Here is a 14,560-nt window from a genome sequence, read left to right on the forward strand (position 1 = left end):
GGACCACAATGATGTCACTTCCGCACATGCGAACGGGAGGGACATTGCTGCAGCACAGATCTGGGGCCATAAATGTTTGCCCAGATGTGCGGCTCAGTGTACATGACGGCTGACAGGCAGGATGACGCATTTATGACAGAAAAGAATGATAGGGTCTCTTCTTTCATAAATACCCTGCCTGTCAGCAAGGCCCTATTGTGTGAATTGTGCAGTATCAAGTACATAATGTTTTGGCAAAAATATATGCAGCATAGAATGGCAAAAAAAAATGCTTAGTTTGTTTGGAAAATGCACCTTAACCTCTTCTTGACTGCCCCACTTACATTTACTGTGGGGCGGCGGCTCCTGTGCGCAGAATCACGTACAAGAAGGGGGATTCTGCACCTCCGGGTCTGGGGCGCACACGTGTGCTGCCGGCGACCCGCTCCCGCTGTGAATAGACACCACAGCGGGTCCAGTGGGACTAAGGCTGAAACAACTAATCGATGAATCGACAACTAATCGATTATGAAAATAGTTGTCAGATGTACTGCGGCAGGTCGGCTCTCCCAGGCAAAACGCCGTACACGTACGGTGCTCACCTGGGAGGAACTAGGGGGTCAGCAGAGAAGCCAGTGTGGGTGTCAGGCGGCTCCGATGGCCGCCTGACACCGGCGATCTCCCTCCGCTGACAGAGAAGGACGGACGGCTGATGTAAACACAGCCGTCTGTACTTCTCCCTGAAGTGATCACAGACGTCATTTTATCCAGCTTTATAGGATCACAGGTCTCTGAGATGACTTCACAAGCCATGCCCCCCCACATTTAGAATCACGCCCCTATGGTCACATTTAACCCCTTGATCACCAATACTTTTAACCCCTTCCCTGTCAGTGTCATTATTACAGTAACAGTGCATATTTTTAGCACTGATTACTATAGTAATGTCACCGGTACCCCCAAAAGTATCAAAAATGTCAGTTAGGGGTCCGATCTGTCCACCGCAATGTCGCAGTCCTGCAAAAAATCGCAGATCGCCGCCATTACTAGTAAAAAAAAAAAAAACACAAACAATAAAAATTACATAAATCTTTCCCTTAGTTAGTAAATGCAATAACTTTTGCGCAAACCAACCAAAATACACTTATTGCGATTTCTTTTACCAAAAATATGTAGCAGAAAACAAATTGGCCTAAAATGTTAAAATTTTTTTGATTTTTACAATTGTTTTTGAGAATTTCATATAAAAAAAAAATGTGAAAAAAAATTTTTATTTTTAAATTGTCGCTCTTTTTTTGTTTTAGCGCAAAAAAATCGGATTTTTGTAAGATCTTACCGTAAAATCCTTTTCTCTTAGCTCATTGACAGACGTAGTCTTCTTGATTCACAAGAACTGGGTTATGCTGCCCTCTACAGGAGTAGGACTAGGCAGAAAGAAACGTTCTGGCTCCACCCTAGGGGCAGTCCCAGAGGGTATATCCTCTTCCTGTCTGCTACAGAGAATCAGTTCTGTCACAAAGCAGCAACAGAGAATTTAACCCAACCCAACTCAATGATAGAGGGGCGGGTACTACGTCTGTCAATGAGCTAAGAGAAAAGGATTTTACGGTAAGATCTTACAAAAATCCGATTTTCTCTGCCGCTCATTGACAGACGTAGTCTTCTTGATTCACAAGAACTGGGACATCCAGAAGCAGTGCCACAAATGAGGGGTGGGATTGACAGAAATCAAAATCCAATCTAGAAGGCCCAACCGGAGCCAACCAGAAGTATCAAAGGACTCATCGAGTAAACAGATGAGACCTACCCCACAAATTCTCGAGGTAGACCAACAGTCTCCTCAAACAGTGGCCTGCAGGAACCTTGCGGCCAGAAGAGGCATCTGATGATGCCATCACATAAACCTTATACAATATTGTAAAGGTATGAACCGACGACTAAACAGTCGCCTTGAAAGCCTGAACCACTGACGCCTGATGGCGGAAGGTCCAGGAAACTCTAAGCGCCCGAGTAGAATGCGCCTTAACAGGGAACGGGGGATCCCGACCCTTAGATAAAATAAGCCTATACCACCGTCTGTCTGATCCATCTAAAGATGGTCGCAGCAGAACAGGCAACCCCTTCTTAGGGCCATCCGTGATCACAAACAGTGAATCCGTCTTACAAATTGAATCCGTAGTATTCAAATATATCCTGATCGCCCGAACTACATCCAAGGAATGCAACGCAATTCTCGAAGATGATAGGGCTTAGGACATAGGAAAGACAATACAATGTCCTCATTCAATGAAACTTTGAAACCACCTTAGGAAGGAAGGATGGATTCGGATGAAGAACAACCTTATCCCTATGAACCACCAGATCTGGGGAACAACAGGATAATGCAGCCAGTTCGGACACCCTGCGTGCAGAAGTGATAGCCACCAAGAAGACCACCTTCTGGGATAAAGTAAGCAAGGGAATCTCCCTGATATTTTCAAAGGGAGGTGTCTGAAGAACCGACAGCACCAAATTAAGATCCCAGGATGGTAACAGCGCGTGCACTGGCGGAGCCAGGTGTCGCACCCCCTGGATGAAATTCCGCACCAAGGAATGAGTAGCCAAAGGCTTCTGAAAGAAGATAGCAAATGCTGAAACCAGACCCTTGATAACACTCAAGGCCAGCTTCTGCTCAACTCCCTGTTGCAGAAAAGCCAATATTCGGGCTACCGAATAAAGATGTAGATGGAACCCAAGGGATTCACACCACACAATATAAGACTTCCATGTACGATGATAATCTTTCTGGAAGTCGCTTACCTTGTTTTAACTAGAGTAGGAATAACTGAAGCTGACAATCCCTTGTCCTTCAGCACCTGGGTCTCAATAACCAGGCCGTTTAAAACCAGCGATCGTAATGCAGGATGGAAGATCGGTCCCTGAGACAGTAGATCCTCCCTGAGAGGAAGTCTCCACGGGACGTCCGCTGCCAGTCTGACCAAGTCAGCGTATCAAGCTCGACGAGGCCAGTCCGGAGCTGGCAGGATTACTGGAATTCCTTCCTCCTCTATCCTGCGAAGAAGTCTTGGCAGTAACCCAAGAGGAGGGAAGGCATACATTAGCTGGTATTGCCCCCACGGGGTGACCAGTGCGTCTGCGGTCTGCTAGAGGATCGCGGGAGCGAGCCACGAATCTCTGTACTTTTCTGTTGAATCGTGATGCCAACAGATCCACATCCGGGGTGCCCCAACGTAGGCACAACTGGTGGAAAACTTCTGGATGGAGGGACCATTCCCCCTGATCCGGAGTCTGACGGCTGAGATAATCTGCCTGCCAATTTTCCACCCCCGGAATGAACAGCGCAGAAATAGCTGGAACAAATCGTTCCGCCCAGCGAAGAATGCAAGCCACTTCTTTGGCCGCTCGGACACTCTTGGTGCCCCCCTGGTGATTGACATAAGCCACGGCCGTGGCGTTGTCCAACTGGATCCGAACCGGGCTGCCCTGGAGCTGCTCGGTCCAGTGAATCAGACAAAGTCTGATTGCTCTCAGTTTCAATACATTTATCGGTAACCTGGATTCTTCCGGGGACCAAAGTCCCTGAACGGATAACGGACCGAGAATTCCTCCCCATCCGGATAGGCTGGCATCCGTGGTCACTATCGTCCAATATATTGGCAGAAATGACTTTCCCTGGCTGAGCATCGGAGACCGAAGCCACCAGACCAGAGACTCTCTGGTCTGTTTGCTCAATTGGATCCGATAGTCCAGGGACTCCGGATTCCGATTCCATCTGAGAAGAATCTCTTGCTGAAGAATTCGGGTATGGGACTGGGCAAATGGGACTGCTTCGAAGGAAGCCACCATCAACCCCAGAACCCTCATGCAAGTCCGAAGGGAAGACCAGCTGTTGGATAGTAACAACTGGACTGCTGATTGAATCTTCCGGAGTTTCCCTACCGGAAGGAAAACTCTCATCCTGACTGTGTCTAGAATTAGACCCAGATATTCGAGCCTCTGGGTGGGAACCAGAAATGACTTTTGCTGGTTCACCAGCCACCCGAATTCCTGTAAAGAAATTATAGTAATTTCTATGTTTTGTAGCAGGGTCTGAGGAGACTCTGCATGAAGCAGGAGATCGTCTAGGTAACCTAGAATCGATATGCCTCTTTGGCGCAGTAGTGCCAACATTGGGGCCAACACCTTCGTGAAGACCCGAGGAGCCGTGGCGAAACCGAAAGGCAACGCCACAAACTGATAGTGGTTCTCTTCTACGGAAAAGCGTAGAAACCGCTGATGTCCTGCGAAAATGGGAATGTGAAGATAGGCGTCCTTGATGTCTATGGACGCTAGGACATCCCCTGGATGCAGGAAGGCTGCTACTGTGCGAATGGATTCCATCTTGAATTTCCTTATGTTGAGAAAGGAATTGAGTGCCCTTAAGTCCAGAATTGGACGCACTTTGCCCTCTTTCCTGGGTATTGTAAATAGGTTTGAATAAAACCCTTGAAAACATTCTGTCCAAGGAACGTGGACTACCACTCCTTGTTGTAGTAAATCTGTGACTGCTCTCCGCAGATCTTCTAAACGGTCCGGGGATAGTCGGATATTGGAAGGGAAGAATCGCGCCGGTGGGAGAGATCGAAACTCGATCTTGTACCCTGACCTTATGACTTCGCAAACCCACTTGTCCGGGATTCTGGAAAGCCATGGATCCGGGAACCGGCGAAGACGTCCCCCCCACCCCAATTATGGGTGGGGGCGCACCTTCAGGCTTTGGACGATTTATCTTCAGGTCTGGAGGGGGCGGGCTTTTGCTTGCCCGACCAACGTCCCCTGAAGCCTCCTGAAGGAGCTTTGGAGGACTTAATTTTTTCACCCGCGGGACGAAAAAACTTTTTTGTGAGCAGAGAAAGAAGGCCCTCGTCTTTGACGAGTTCCTTTACCTTTAACATTTTGCGGTAAAAAGGTGCTCTTTCCACCCGTGAGATCCTTAATGATCTCATCTAAGTTGGCTCCAAATAGACGCTCTCCTGAAAAGGGGATATTAGCTAATGCTTTTTTGGAACCTTGGTCGGCTAACCAACCTTTTAGCCACAGTGTAAGCCTGAGAACCACTGCTGAAACTGATGCTCGCGCCAATAATGGAGTGGCGTCTAACGCCGCATCACACACAAACTGTAACCCCTGTATCATTTGTTCCAACAAATCTGATACCGCCTGAGGGACCTCTTCTAAGTCCCGGCGTAACCACTTGGTCCATTCAGTTACAGTCTGCGAAACCAGTCCAATAGCAATTATTGGTCTGAAAGCTGATCCAATCAAGGAAAACATGGTGCGAGACATAGCTTCTATCTTGCGATCCACTGGATCTTTAAAAGACGGAGCGTCTTCTAAAGGAATAACCGTGGCTTTATTCAATCTAGCAATTGGTGAATCCACCACAGGTGGTTCTGTCCATTTCTTAATGAGGGTTTCCTCAACGGATAACGCCTGTTAATGCGTTTAGAAATAGCAGAGGTGCGTTTTGGCAGACTCCATTCTTCTTTGATTGGATTGCCAAAACATTTGGGCAATGGAAAAACCTTTGCCATTTTCATGCGTTTTTTAGTCCCAAAAGGGATTTCAGTTTCAGCCATTTCCGACGGAATACCCTGTAATCTTAAGGTTTCTTGAACAGATACAATGAGTGCGTTTACCAACGCTTCCTCTCGGGCTATGGCTGATGCCGAAACATCCTCCTCACTGTCTGAAGAGACAGTACCCGAGACACCAATCCCAGATGAAGTACCTGCAACTGCAGAAATAGGCTCAGAGTCTGAATCCGAAGTTTCAGATAATAAGGGGTTAGGCGGGGGTCGCTTTCTTGCGCCCTGTCCCTGACAAGCCACTTCCACCCGGGACACAAAAGTTTCCATAATAGCTGACAATGATTCAACCGTCAGTGGGGTGCTGGAGGATCCTGCAGACACCTCGAGGGGATCCGGTGGAGATACATGAGTGGCAGGGTCCATGTTAATTCAGGACACCTCTGCCAGAAAAAACAAAAAACTTTCTTTTTTTTTTTAAATAAAAAAATACCTCTTTTTTTTTTTTTTATGTGTCTCCCCCTAGCGCAATAGCGCCCCTCAGAGTACCTGCTTCTCGATCCCCACAGAGAGAGAGAGGGACCCCCAAGGCTCACCACCCGATGCAGAGAAGTTTCCAACCAACTGCAGTCAGCGTCTGTCTTTTACAGACTGGAAAGAGCTGTGTTCGTTTTCCCGGGTAGAAGGACGTGGCTCCGCCCCCTGTGTACGCCTTCCGGCGTTCCCAGCTCTCCACGAGGTAGCTGGGCTCATCAAACATGGCCGCCCCCATACAGGAGACAATAGACTCCAAAAACATGGCGGCCGGCGTGACCTGAGGACATACATGCACCTGGTCTACGGCAAAATGGCGGCGGACCGCCGAAATCGTTTTTCCCAGCACATCCACCTGCATCACTGCTAAATGGCGGTTTATCGATCTGCAGGAGGTACACTACAATTAAGGTAGGATTATACCTCCTATGTCTGCTGTAATACTACAGTCTGCTGGGTAGAGTGTTAGCTCTCAAACCAAGTCCACTTACCACCAAACACATGCTGTATTTACAAGGGGGACTTTTAGTGTCAGATATATACTGACCATGTATGGAGGGGCCCATAATTCATACTGCCTCTTAACGAGGAAAAAAGGGAACGTTTACTCACCATACCGAACCGACAGGCACCCTCTCTTCACAATACCCTCTCCACCGGGGTGGGGGGTTGTGGACCACTCCGGACACCTCGACTCTCAGGTTCCTGGCGTCCGAGCGAGACTTTTAACTCGCAAGGTCAGTCCCTCCAATGGGACTCCGTCGCGGCCGACCCAGCGCGGAGCTCTGGTCTGCACGCGCTCGTAGGCAGAAACCGGGGTGACCACTGGATCTCAACATCCAGCCCGTCGCCCGGCCCCGCATACTTACTTGAATGTGTCGCGGCCGACCAAGCGCAATGCAATGGTCTGCGCGCGCTCGTAGGCCGGCTGGGGTGACCACTAGTGTCGCCCAGTCCGGCGTTTTTGCTTGAAGATCTCACAGGAAAAAAACACTGGAGAAAACTACCTAAAAAATATTTTTTCTAAAGAAAAAATCTTGCCAGGACCAAAAAGATCCCAGCAAGGAACTTAGGTCCTTACTCCTGACTAGACAGAAAAAAACTGATTCTCTGTAGCAGACAGGAAGAGGATATACCCTCTGGGACTGCCCCTAGGGTGGAGCCAGAACGTTTTTTCTTTCTGCCTAGTCCTACTCCTGTAGAGGGCAGCATAACCCAGTTCTTGTGAATCAAGAAGACTACGTCTGTCAATGAGCGACAGAGAAATAAAAATCGCACAGGTGATCAAATACCACCAAAAGAAAGCTCTATTTGTGGGAAAAAAAGGACGTCAATTTCGTTTGGGTACAGCGTCGCACGACCACGCAATTGTCCGTTAAATTCACGCAGTGCCAAATCGCGAAATAGGGCCTGGTCATTAAAGCGGAGTTCCGGGCACAAAAACAGTTTTTCAATAAACATACCCCCGGGACAGTCAGGGCTAGTACATTCCACAATGGACAGCCTCTGATCTGTCCCGGTTCGCACTTACCTGCAAGAAGAAATACTTACTTATAAAATTTCTTCTACAGCGTTGCCATCTCTGTTGTGGGCAGCTGAAGCCGGCGCGATCCTCTTCTGCGTCCTCTTCCGTGTCTTCTTCTCCCAGAATGCGCCTGCACCGGCCCCTCTCGTCACCTCTGGTGCGGCGCCGCATGCCCAGAAGCTGTTTAGCAGGGAATGCGGCGTCGCCCCGGAAGTGACGTCGCATTGATTCCTGGGAGCGATGACGTTCAGCTCCCAGGAATCATTGCAAGCCAGGAAGTGATGGCGGAGCCGCGGCACAGAGGGAGGAAGTGGAGAATAGGTGAGTATTTTCTATCTACAATTACAAGGTGAGTAAAAAAAAAAAAAATATATACTTAACTATCCAATTCCTTTTCAGGTGAAGAAGAGCCAGCGGATGGGCACAAAATCGATTAGGTCGATTTTGTGCCCGGAACTCCGCTTTAAGCAGCAAAATCCTCCGATCTCAAAGTGGTTAAATAAAAAATTTGATCTGAGTCTGATGATATTTACCAGATTCAACCTCTAACAGTATATACAGTAGATCTCTTCTGTCTGTTATACTCACTGGATTAGAGACTTTTTTTAAGGTTATTATCCAATTAATCGATACGAAAAATCGGCCAACTAATCGATTATGAAAATAATCGTTAGTTGCAGCCCTAACCAGGACCCGCTTATCGTTTGAGGCACAGGCAGAACGGCGATCTGCCTATGTAAACAAGGCAGATGGCCTTTCTGTGACAAGAGAAGGCAGTGAATCTTGTGTTTCTGCCAAGCAGAAACATGGATCTCTGCCTTCTCACAGTACAAGCACCTCCCACACAGTTAGCAAGTACACCCTAGGAACACATTTAACCCTTTTATCACCTCTGTTAACCCCTTCCTAGCCAGTGTCATTAGTACAGTGACAGTGCATTATTTTTAGCACTGCTCACTGTATTACAGTCACTGATTCAAAAAAAAAAAAAAAAAAAGTGTCAGTAAGTGTCTGATTTATCCGCCACAATATCGCAGTCCGCTATAAGTCGCTGATCGCTGCCATTACGAGTACAAAAAAATTAATTAAAATTCCATAAATATATCCCATTGTTTGACAACGCAATAACCTTTGCGCAAAACCAATCAATATACGCTTATTGGGATTTTTTTTTAACAAAAATATGTAGCAGAATACATATTGGCCTAAATTGATGAAGAAATTTGATTTTTTTACATGGAAATGTTTTATAGCAGAAAGTAAAAAATATTGTTATTTTTCCAAAACTGTCTGTCTTTAAGTCAGAAAACCTTCTCTCTGTTTATAGCGCAAAATATAAAATCAAATACCACTATAAAGAAAGCTCTATTTGTGGGGAAAAAAGGGACATCAATTTTTTTGGGTACAGCGTCGCATGACTGTGCAGTTGTCAGTTAAAGTAACACAGTGCCATATCGCAAATAATGAGCTGGTCATGAAGGGATAGGGAGGAGGGGGGGGGGTGGTAAACCTCCTGGAGCTGAAGCGGTTAAAGCATTATTTCTACATGAAATCTAGCAGAATATATAGTGTATACAGACTTCCAGGGACATACTTCTGTTTTCAATACTCCTGCCTGCATGTCAGTACAGCAGGGGTAGGAGCAATCTCCTGAAGGTTGTGGGCAGGTGCAGGGTGTGTGCTAATGAGGTAAGCTGATGAACTCATTGTGTCTTAACAGTTTTTATGTTCTATATCTATACGTCAGGAAGTCATTAACTTAACTAAAATACATAGAAAGCGTTTTTTTTTTCTGCAACAAAAGCAATATTGGTATATAGGGGAGCTGGAATTTGGAAAAAAAAAAAAAAAAGTGATCTTAGCTAGGGGTCGACGATTATCGGTGCGGCCAATATTCACTTTTTTTAAGAATCTGTATCGGTCACAAACTTACCAATATTACTTCAAGGGGTTGTACCGGGGTGATGCCTGCAGCCACAGGCATCACCCTGGTACCATAAAACAAACACAAAGAAAGGACGCACCAGCCTAGCGCATTATCCTCAGCAAGCTTTTTAATAACAATTGTTTAAAATCAACTACTCACAAACATGCGTGGTAGATCAGCATATTGATTCCAACGAACAGCATCAAAATAGAAAAGTCCGATGTCTCATATAAACGGAAGGCTGACGCGTTTCGAGGCCTTGCCTCTTCCTCAGAGCCTCAGGCTTACATTATCCTCAGCCTTGCGTCTGGTGCGTCCTTTCTTTGTGTTTGTTTTACAGTGTCTTTGACCACCCCGGTCGTAGAGGGCAGCAAGGCTTAGCCATGCGGGATGCCAAGTGTGGGTTCCTAGATTGAAACAGCCTGAGGACCTGGCTTTGAGCGCAGGAGCAGGGTGCTTAGCATCACTCTTTTCTTTTTTGGATCACCCTGGTACCAATTTTTAGAGCCGACAATCGGCTTTTCAGACTCCAGATTCTTCCATAAAGTGTACCTGTCACTGCCTATTACTGTCACAAGGATGTTTACATTCCGTGTGACAGCAATAAAAGTGATAAAAAAAAAATTGGTATTGGCCCTGGACAAACGATATCGGTTGACACCTAATCTTAGCCTTGCTGAATGCACAACTCTAACTGTGAATCTCGGGGTGGTGTATAAGAGCACTGCAAGGAAAACTGCTGCTCGTGTGTGCAGTAGTGGTCCTTTCTGTAGTTTACCACCAGGGTCTGAAGTTTTTATGCTGCTGTTGCATCTGAAAATAAAACACAGAAAGTCAATTGGCATTTAGGTTTGAATGTCATTAGGAAACATTTCCACAGCTTCTAAAGTTTGGATGTGGCTTGCACTCCTTGGCCTGTAATGGTGTCTGCTCATTACTGTTTGTATACTACCCAGCAGCATGGCAAAAGTGTAACTGCAAACTAAACAAATTCCTGTGCGTACCACCAAAAGAAGAGAATCGCTACTAGATACTAGGCCATTGATTACACCAACCTCTCCAAGACTTCGCTCTGACTGTTCCAGCAAAGACTGTGATGAGCTTGCCAAACTGGAGAGCAGAAGCTGTGCCCTGACTATTGCTTCTCTCTGGCTCTGCATTAAATCCTTTGTTACCCAAACATTAAATAAAGGTAAACTGGACGAACGGACAGAATGCACTTCAAACTGAATATCTGTAATAAAAAGAAAAAAAAAAAGTAAAATTTTACATTTTGGATTAAATTAAATATAATATTGTTATATAAATGCACCATTTTGTATTTTGTATGTGCCATCTCCAGGGGTCTCTGATCAGGCTACTATAAACAAACTGGAAAAGGCAGATCTTTTAAGGCTCCATGTACACGGGACGCTGGAAATGGCCGTTTAGGAGCAGTTGGGCGTTTTTTTCAGAAGCCCCTGAACCCATCTACATTTTATCTTATCTGTCCATGTACACCAGGTCGTTTACAGTCATTTGCAGGCAGTTGCGTTCAGGGATTGTTTTTAGAACGCAATTATTTGCGTTCAAACGTGTGTTTCCCGGCGTTTCAAACGCACAAACGCGTCCGAACGCGTCCAATCGCGTCCGAACGCGATGACCCGCGTTTAGCGTTCACGTTTTTCCATTTTAAGGGGAATAATTTTTTTGACCTCTAGGAACGGTTCTAAACGCAAACGCCGCTAAACGCGGGTACAAACGCGACCGAACGGACGTTTCAAACGTCCTAAAAATTCCAGCATTCAAAGGGACTTTTAACGTCCCGTGTACATGGAGCCTAATAGTTGCTAACAAAAATGTGTTCCTGAACACATATCGAAGATCTGAACTGCTCTGCAGATAAAAAAAATTGCGCTAGCAAAAAATTATTTTACATTGAAAGATTTAATCATTTTTAACACATCTGTTGAAAGGATAAGTTCACTTAAAGAAATATAAATAATAGATGCACATTTTTTTCTAGGTAAGAAAAAAAAAAGTGCATTTGTAAATTTTTTTTTTTTTTGCAGCCTGTAAAGTATTGCACCAGCGATCAGCAGATCGCTGGTGCCATGCAGGTCTCCTGCAGACCTGTCAGTGTATCTGCCTGCCCGTACAGACAACCAGATACACTGACAGGGAGAATCGATCAATTACCATGGTGCTCCGCAGCAAAGGATGTCGGGGCTTGTAGTTCATTCCTACACAGAGCTCTGCATATGAATGACGCGGATGAATGTATGATTTGTACGAATGACGCAGAGCCCCACACGGCTGCGCTTTTTTCAAAAACTGAAGACAGTTACGTTCAAGTCATGCCATGAATGAGAATTGTCACAGCTGGTTGTGCAACCAGCAGAACTGTTAAACAATCAAATGGCTAGTGTCGAAAATGTTCACGTGCAGAACTACAGAAATTGCAGATTACACAAAGGCAGCTTCTTTGGCTGCAGAAGATTGCAGAAAAAAAACTGCAGAAACCAACAGCTACTGTAAGCTTATAACTAACTAGAGAGGTACACAGTGGTAGAGGGATCTCAAGCATGGAATATTTAAATTACCACTCTAGCTAGTATTAGGGCTGGTACACACGGATCGAATATTGGCTGGTTCAAAAGAAACTGGCAGACATTCAGCCAATGTGTACAGTAGCCTGTCTGGCTTCTGTCGAACGGGTATGATGGAAAACGAGGAGCCGACCAGTGTGTTCTAGAAGGGGACGTTACCCCTGTCAGAACACAATAGCTTAGTGAGGAGATCACTGTAATAACATTGAGTAGTTTGTACAGCGAACTCCTCTGTTTTATTTTTGTTCAGCCTGCTAGGTTGTATGAAAAAAAATTCCCTGTGTGTATTAGGCTTAAGCTGCATACTTGGGAGGTTTTCAACTGCCCTGTATCTGTTTGAATCTCATGTGTTATTGCATTATAGCAGGGGTCTCCAAACTATTCAGTACAAGGGCCACAGGATACATTTTACAAACATTCACATTCAAACAATAGTTTTATAAATGAATAAATACAAATTAAATTATATGACTGTTTTACATGAAATATCTTTTTTGTAATCAGCATGATATGATTCGGAACAAGAGAACTGCTTGGACCTTGATGAAGGGGACATACTCCTTGTCCTGAAAAATTGTATGTTAGTGCAAATAAAAAAAATATCACGGATAGTACTCACTTTATCTCTAGATCAAGAGAAGAAAGACCTTTAGTAAAATATCAGTGTCCCCATCAGAGTTTCCCTCATATCAGGTTCCCCATCAGAGTTTCCACAAAACTTTAATAGCATCCGAGTCTTAGTCCGTAGGCCCACCCATATTGAGTTGGCCCTCCCTTTGCAGCTATAACAGCTTCAACTCTTCTGAGAAGGCTGTCCACAAGGTTTAGGAGTGTGTCTATGGGAATGTTTGACCATTCTTCCAGAAGCGCATTTGTGAGGTCAGGCACTGATGTTGGACAAGAATCCCTGGCTCGCATTCTCCACACTAATTCATCTCAAAGATGTTCTATTGGGTGGAGGTCAGGACTCTGTACAGACCAGTCAATTTCCTCCACCCCAAACTCACTCATCAATGTCTGTATGGACCTTGCTTTGTTTACTGGTGCCTAGTCATGTTGGAACAGGAAGGGACATCCCCCAGCTGCTCACACAAAGTTGGGGGCATGAAAGTGTCCAAAATGTTTTGGTATGTTGATGTTTTAAGAGTTCCCTTCACTGGAACTAAGGGGCCAAGCCCAACCCCTGCAAAACAACCCCACACCATAATTCTACCTCCAGCAAATAATTTGGACCAGTGCACAAAGCAAGGTCATTAAACACATGGATAAGTGAGTTTTGGGTGGAGGAACTTTACTGGCCTGCACAGAGTCCTGACCTCAACCCAATTGAACACCTTCGGGATGAATTAGAGCAGAAACTGCGAGCCAGGTCTACATCAATGCCTGACCTCACAAATGTGCTTATGAAAGAATGCTCAAACATTTCCATAGACACACTCCTAAACCTTGTGGATAGCCTTCCCAGAAGAGTTGAAGCTGTTATAGCTGCAAAGGGTGGGCCAACTTAATATTGAACCCTACGGAGTAAGACTAGGATGACATTGAATTTCATGTGCATGTAAAGGCAGGCATCCCATTACTTTTGACAATATAGTGTAAGTGCCCCTTCCATGTGGCGCTTTGTGTTGACATTATAGTGTGTGTGTGTGTGTGTGTGTGTGTGTGTGTGTGTGTGTGTGTGTGTGTGTGTGTGTGTGTGTGTGTGTGTGTGTGTGTGTGTGTGTATATATATATATACATACATACACACACACACACACACAGCATTCATAAAGTAATCAGACCCCCTTCATTTTTTTTCCCCAATATTGTCATGTTACAGCCGGATACTAAAATGTTGAAAATGTATGTGAATTTATAAAAAATAAAAAAACTGCAATATCACATTGGTATAAATATAAAGACTCTTTCCAACAACAATTGAAATTTAGCTCAAGTGCCGACCATTTCTTTTGATCGTTGCTGAGATGTTTCTACCCACTGGTGTCCACCTGGGGTAAATTAAATTGATTGTACATGATATGGAAAGGCCTCTCTACACACCCCTCCATAAAATGCCTCACAGCTGACAATGTATACTGTATCACAGCAAAAAGGCATGAGGTTAAAGGAACTGCCTGCAGAGCTCAAACACCAGATGATTGCAAGGCACAGATCTGGGAAAGGCTACAAAAAAAATTCTGATGCACTTAAGGTTCCCAAAAGCACAGTGGCCTCCATAATTCTCAGATGGAAGAAGTTTGCCACAACCAAGACTTTTCCAATAGCTGGTTGCCCAGCCAAACTGAGCAATCGGGGGCAGAAGGGCCTTAGTAAGAGTGGTGACCAGGAACTTGATGGTCACTCTGATTGAGCTCCAGAGATCCTGTGTGGACATGGGCCAAAGTTCCAGGACAACCATCACTGCAGCCCTCCACCGATCTGGGCTTCATGGCAGAGT

At 45.4% G+C, this 14,560-nt stretch overlaps 1 protein-coding gene across 2 annotated transcripts in view; it reads right to left on the minus strand.

Moving 5' to 3' along the window:
- Positions 1 to 14,560, minus strand: part of PASK (PAS domain containing serine/threonine kinase) — a 181,408-nt gene that overhangs the window by 52,124 nt on the left and 114,724 nt on the right. For both annotated transcript variants that reach the window (XM_082251172.1, XM_082251171.1), the window contains exon 11: positions 10,588 to 10,766. In XM_082251172.1, coding sequence (XP_082107298.1) covers positions 10,588 to 10,766 — 179 coding nt within the window. The remainder of the gene's footprint in view (positions 1 to 10,587; positions 10,767 to 14,560) is intronic.

Source organism: Pelophylax lessonae, assembly GCF_965119305.1.
Source record: "Pelophylax lessonae genome assembly, chromosome: 3".
Taxonomy (NCBI): Eukaryota; Metazoa; Chordata; class Amphibia; order Anura; family Ranidae; genus Pelophylax; species Pelophylax lessonae.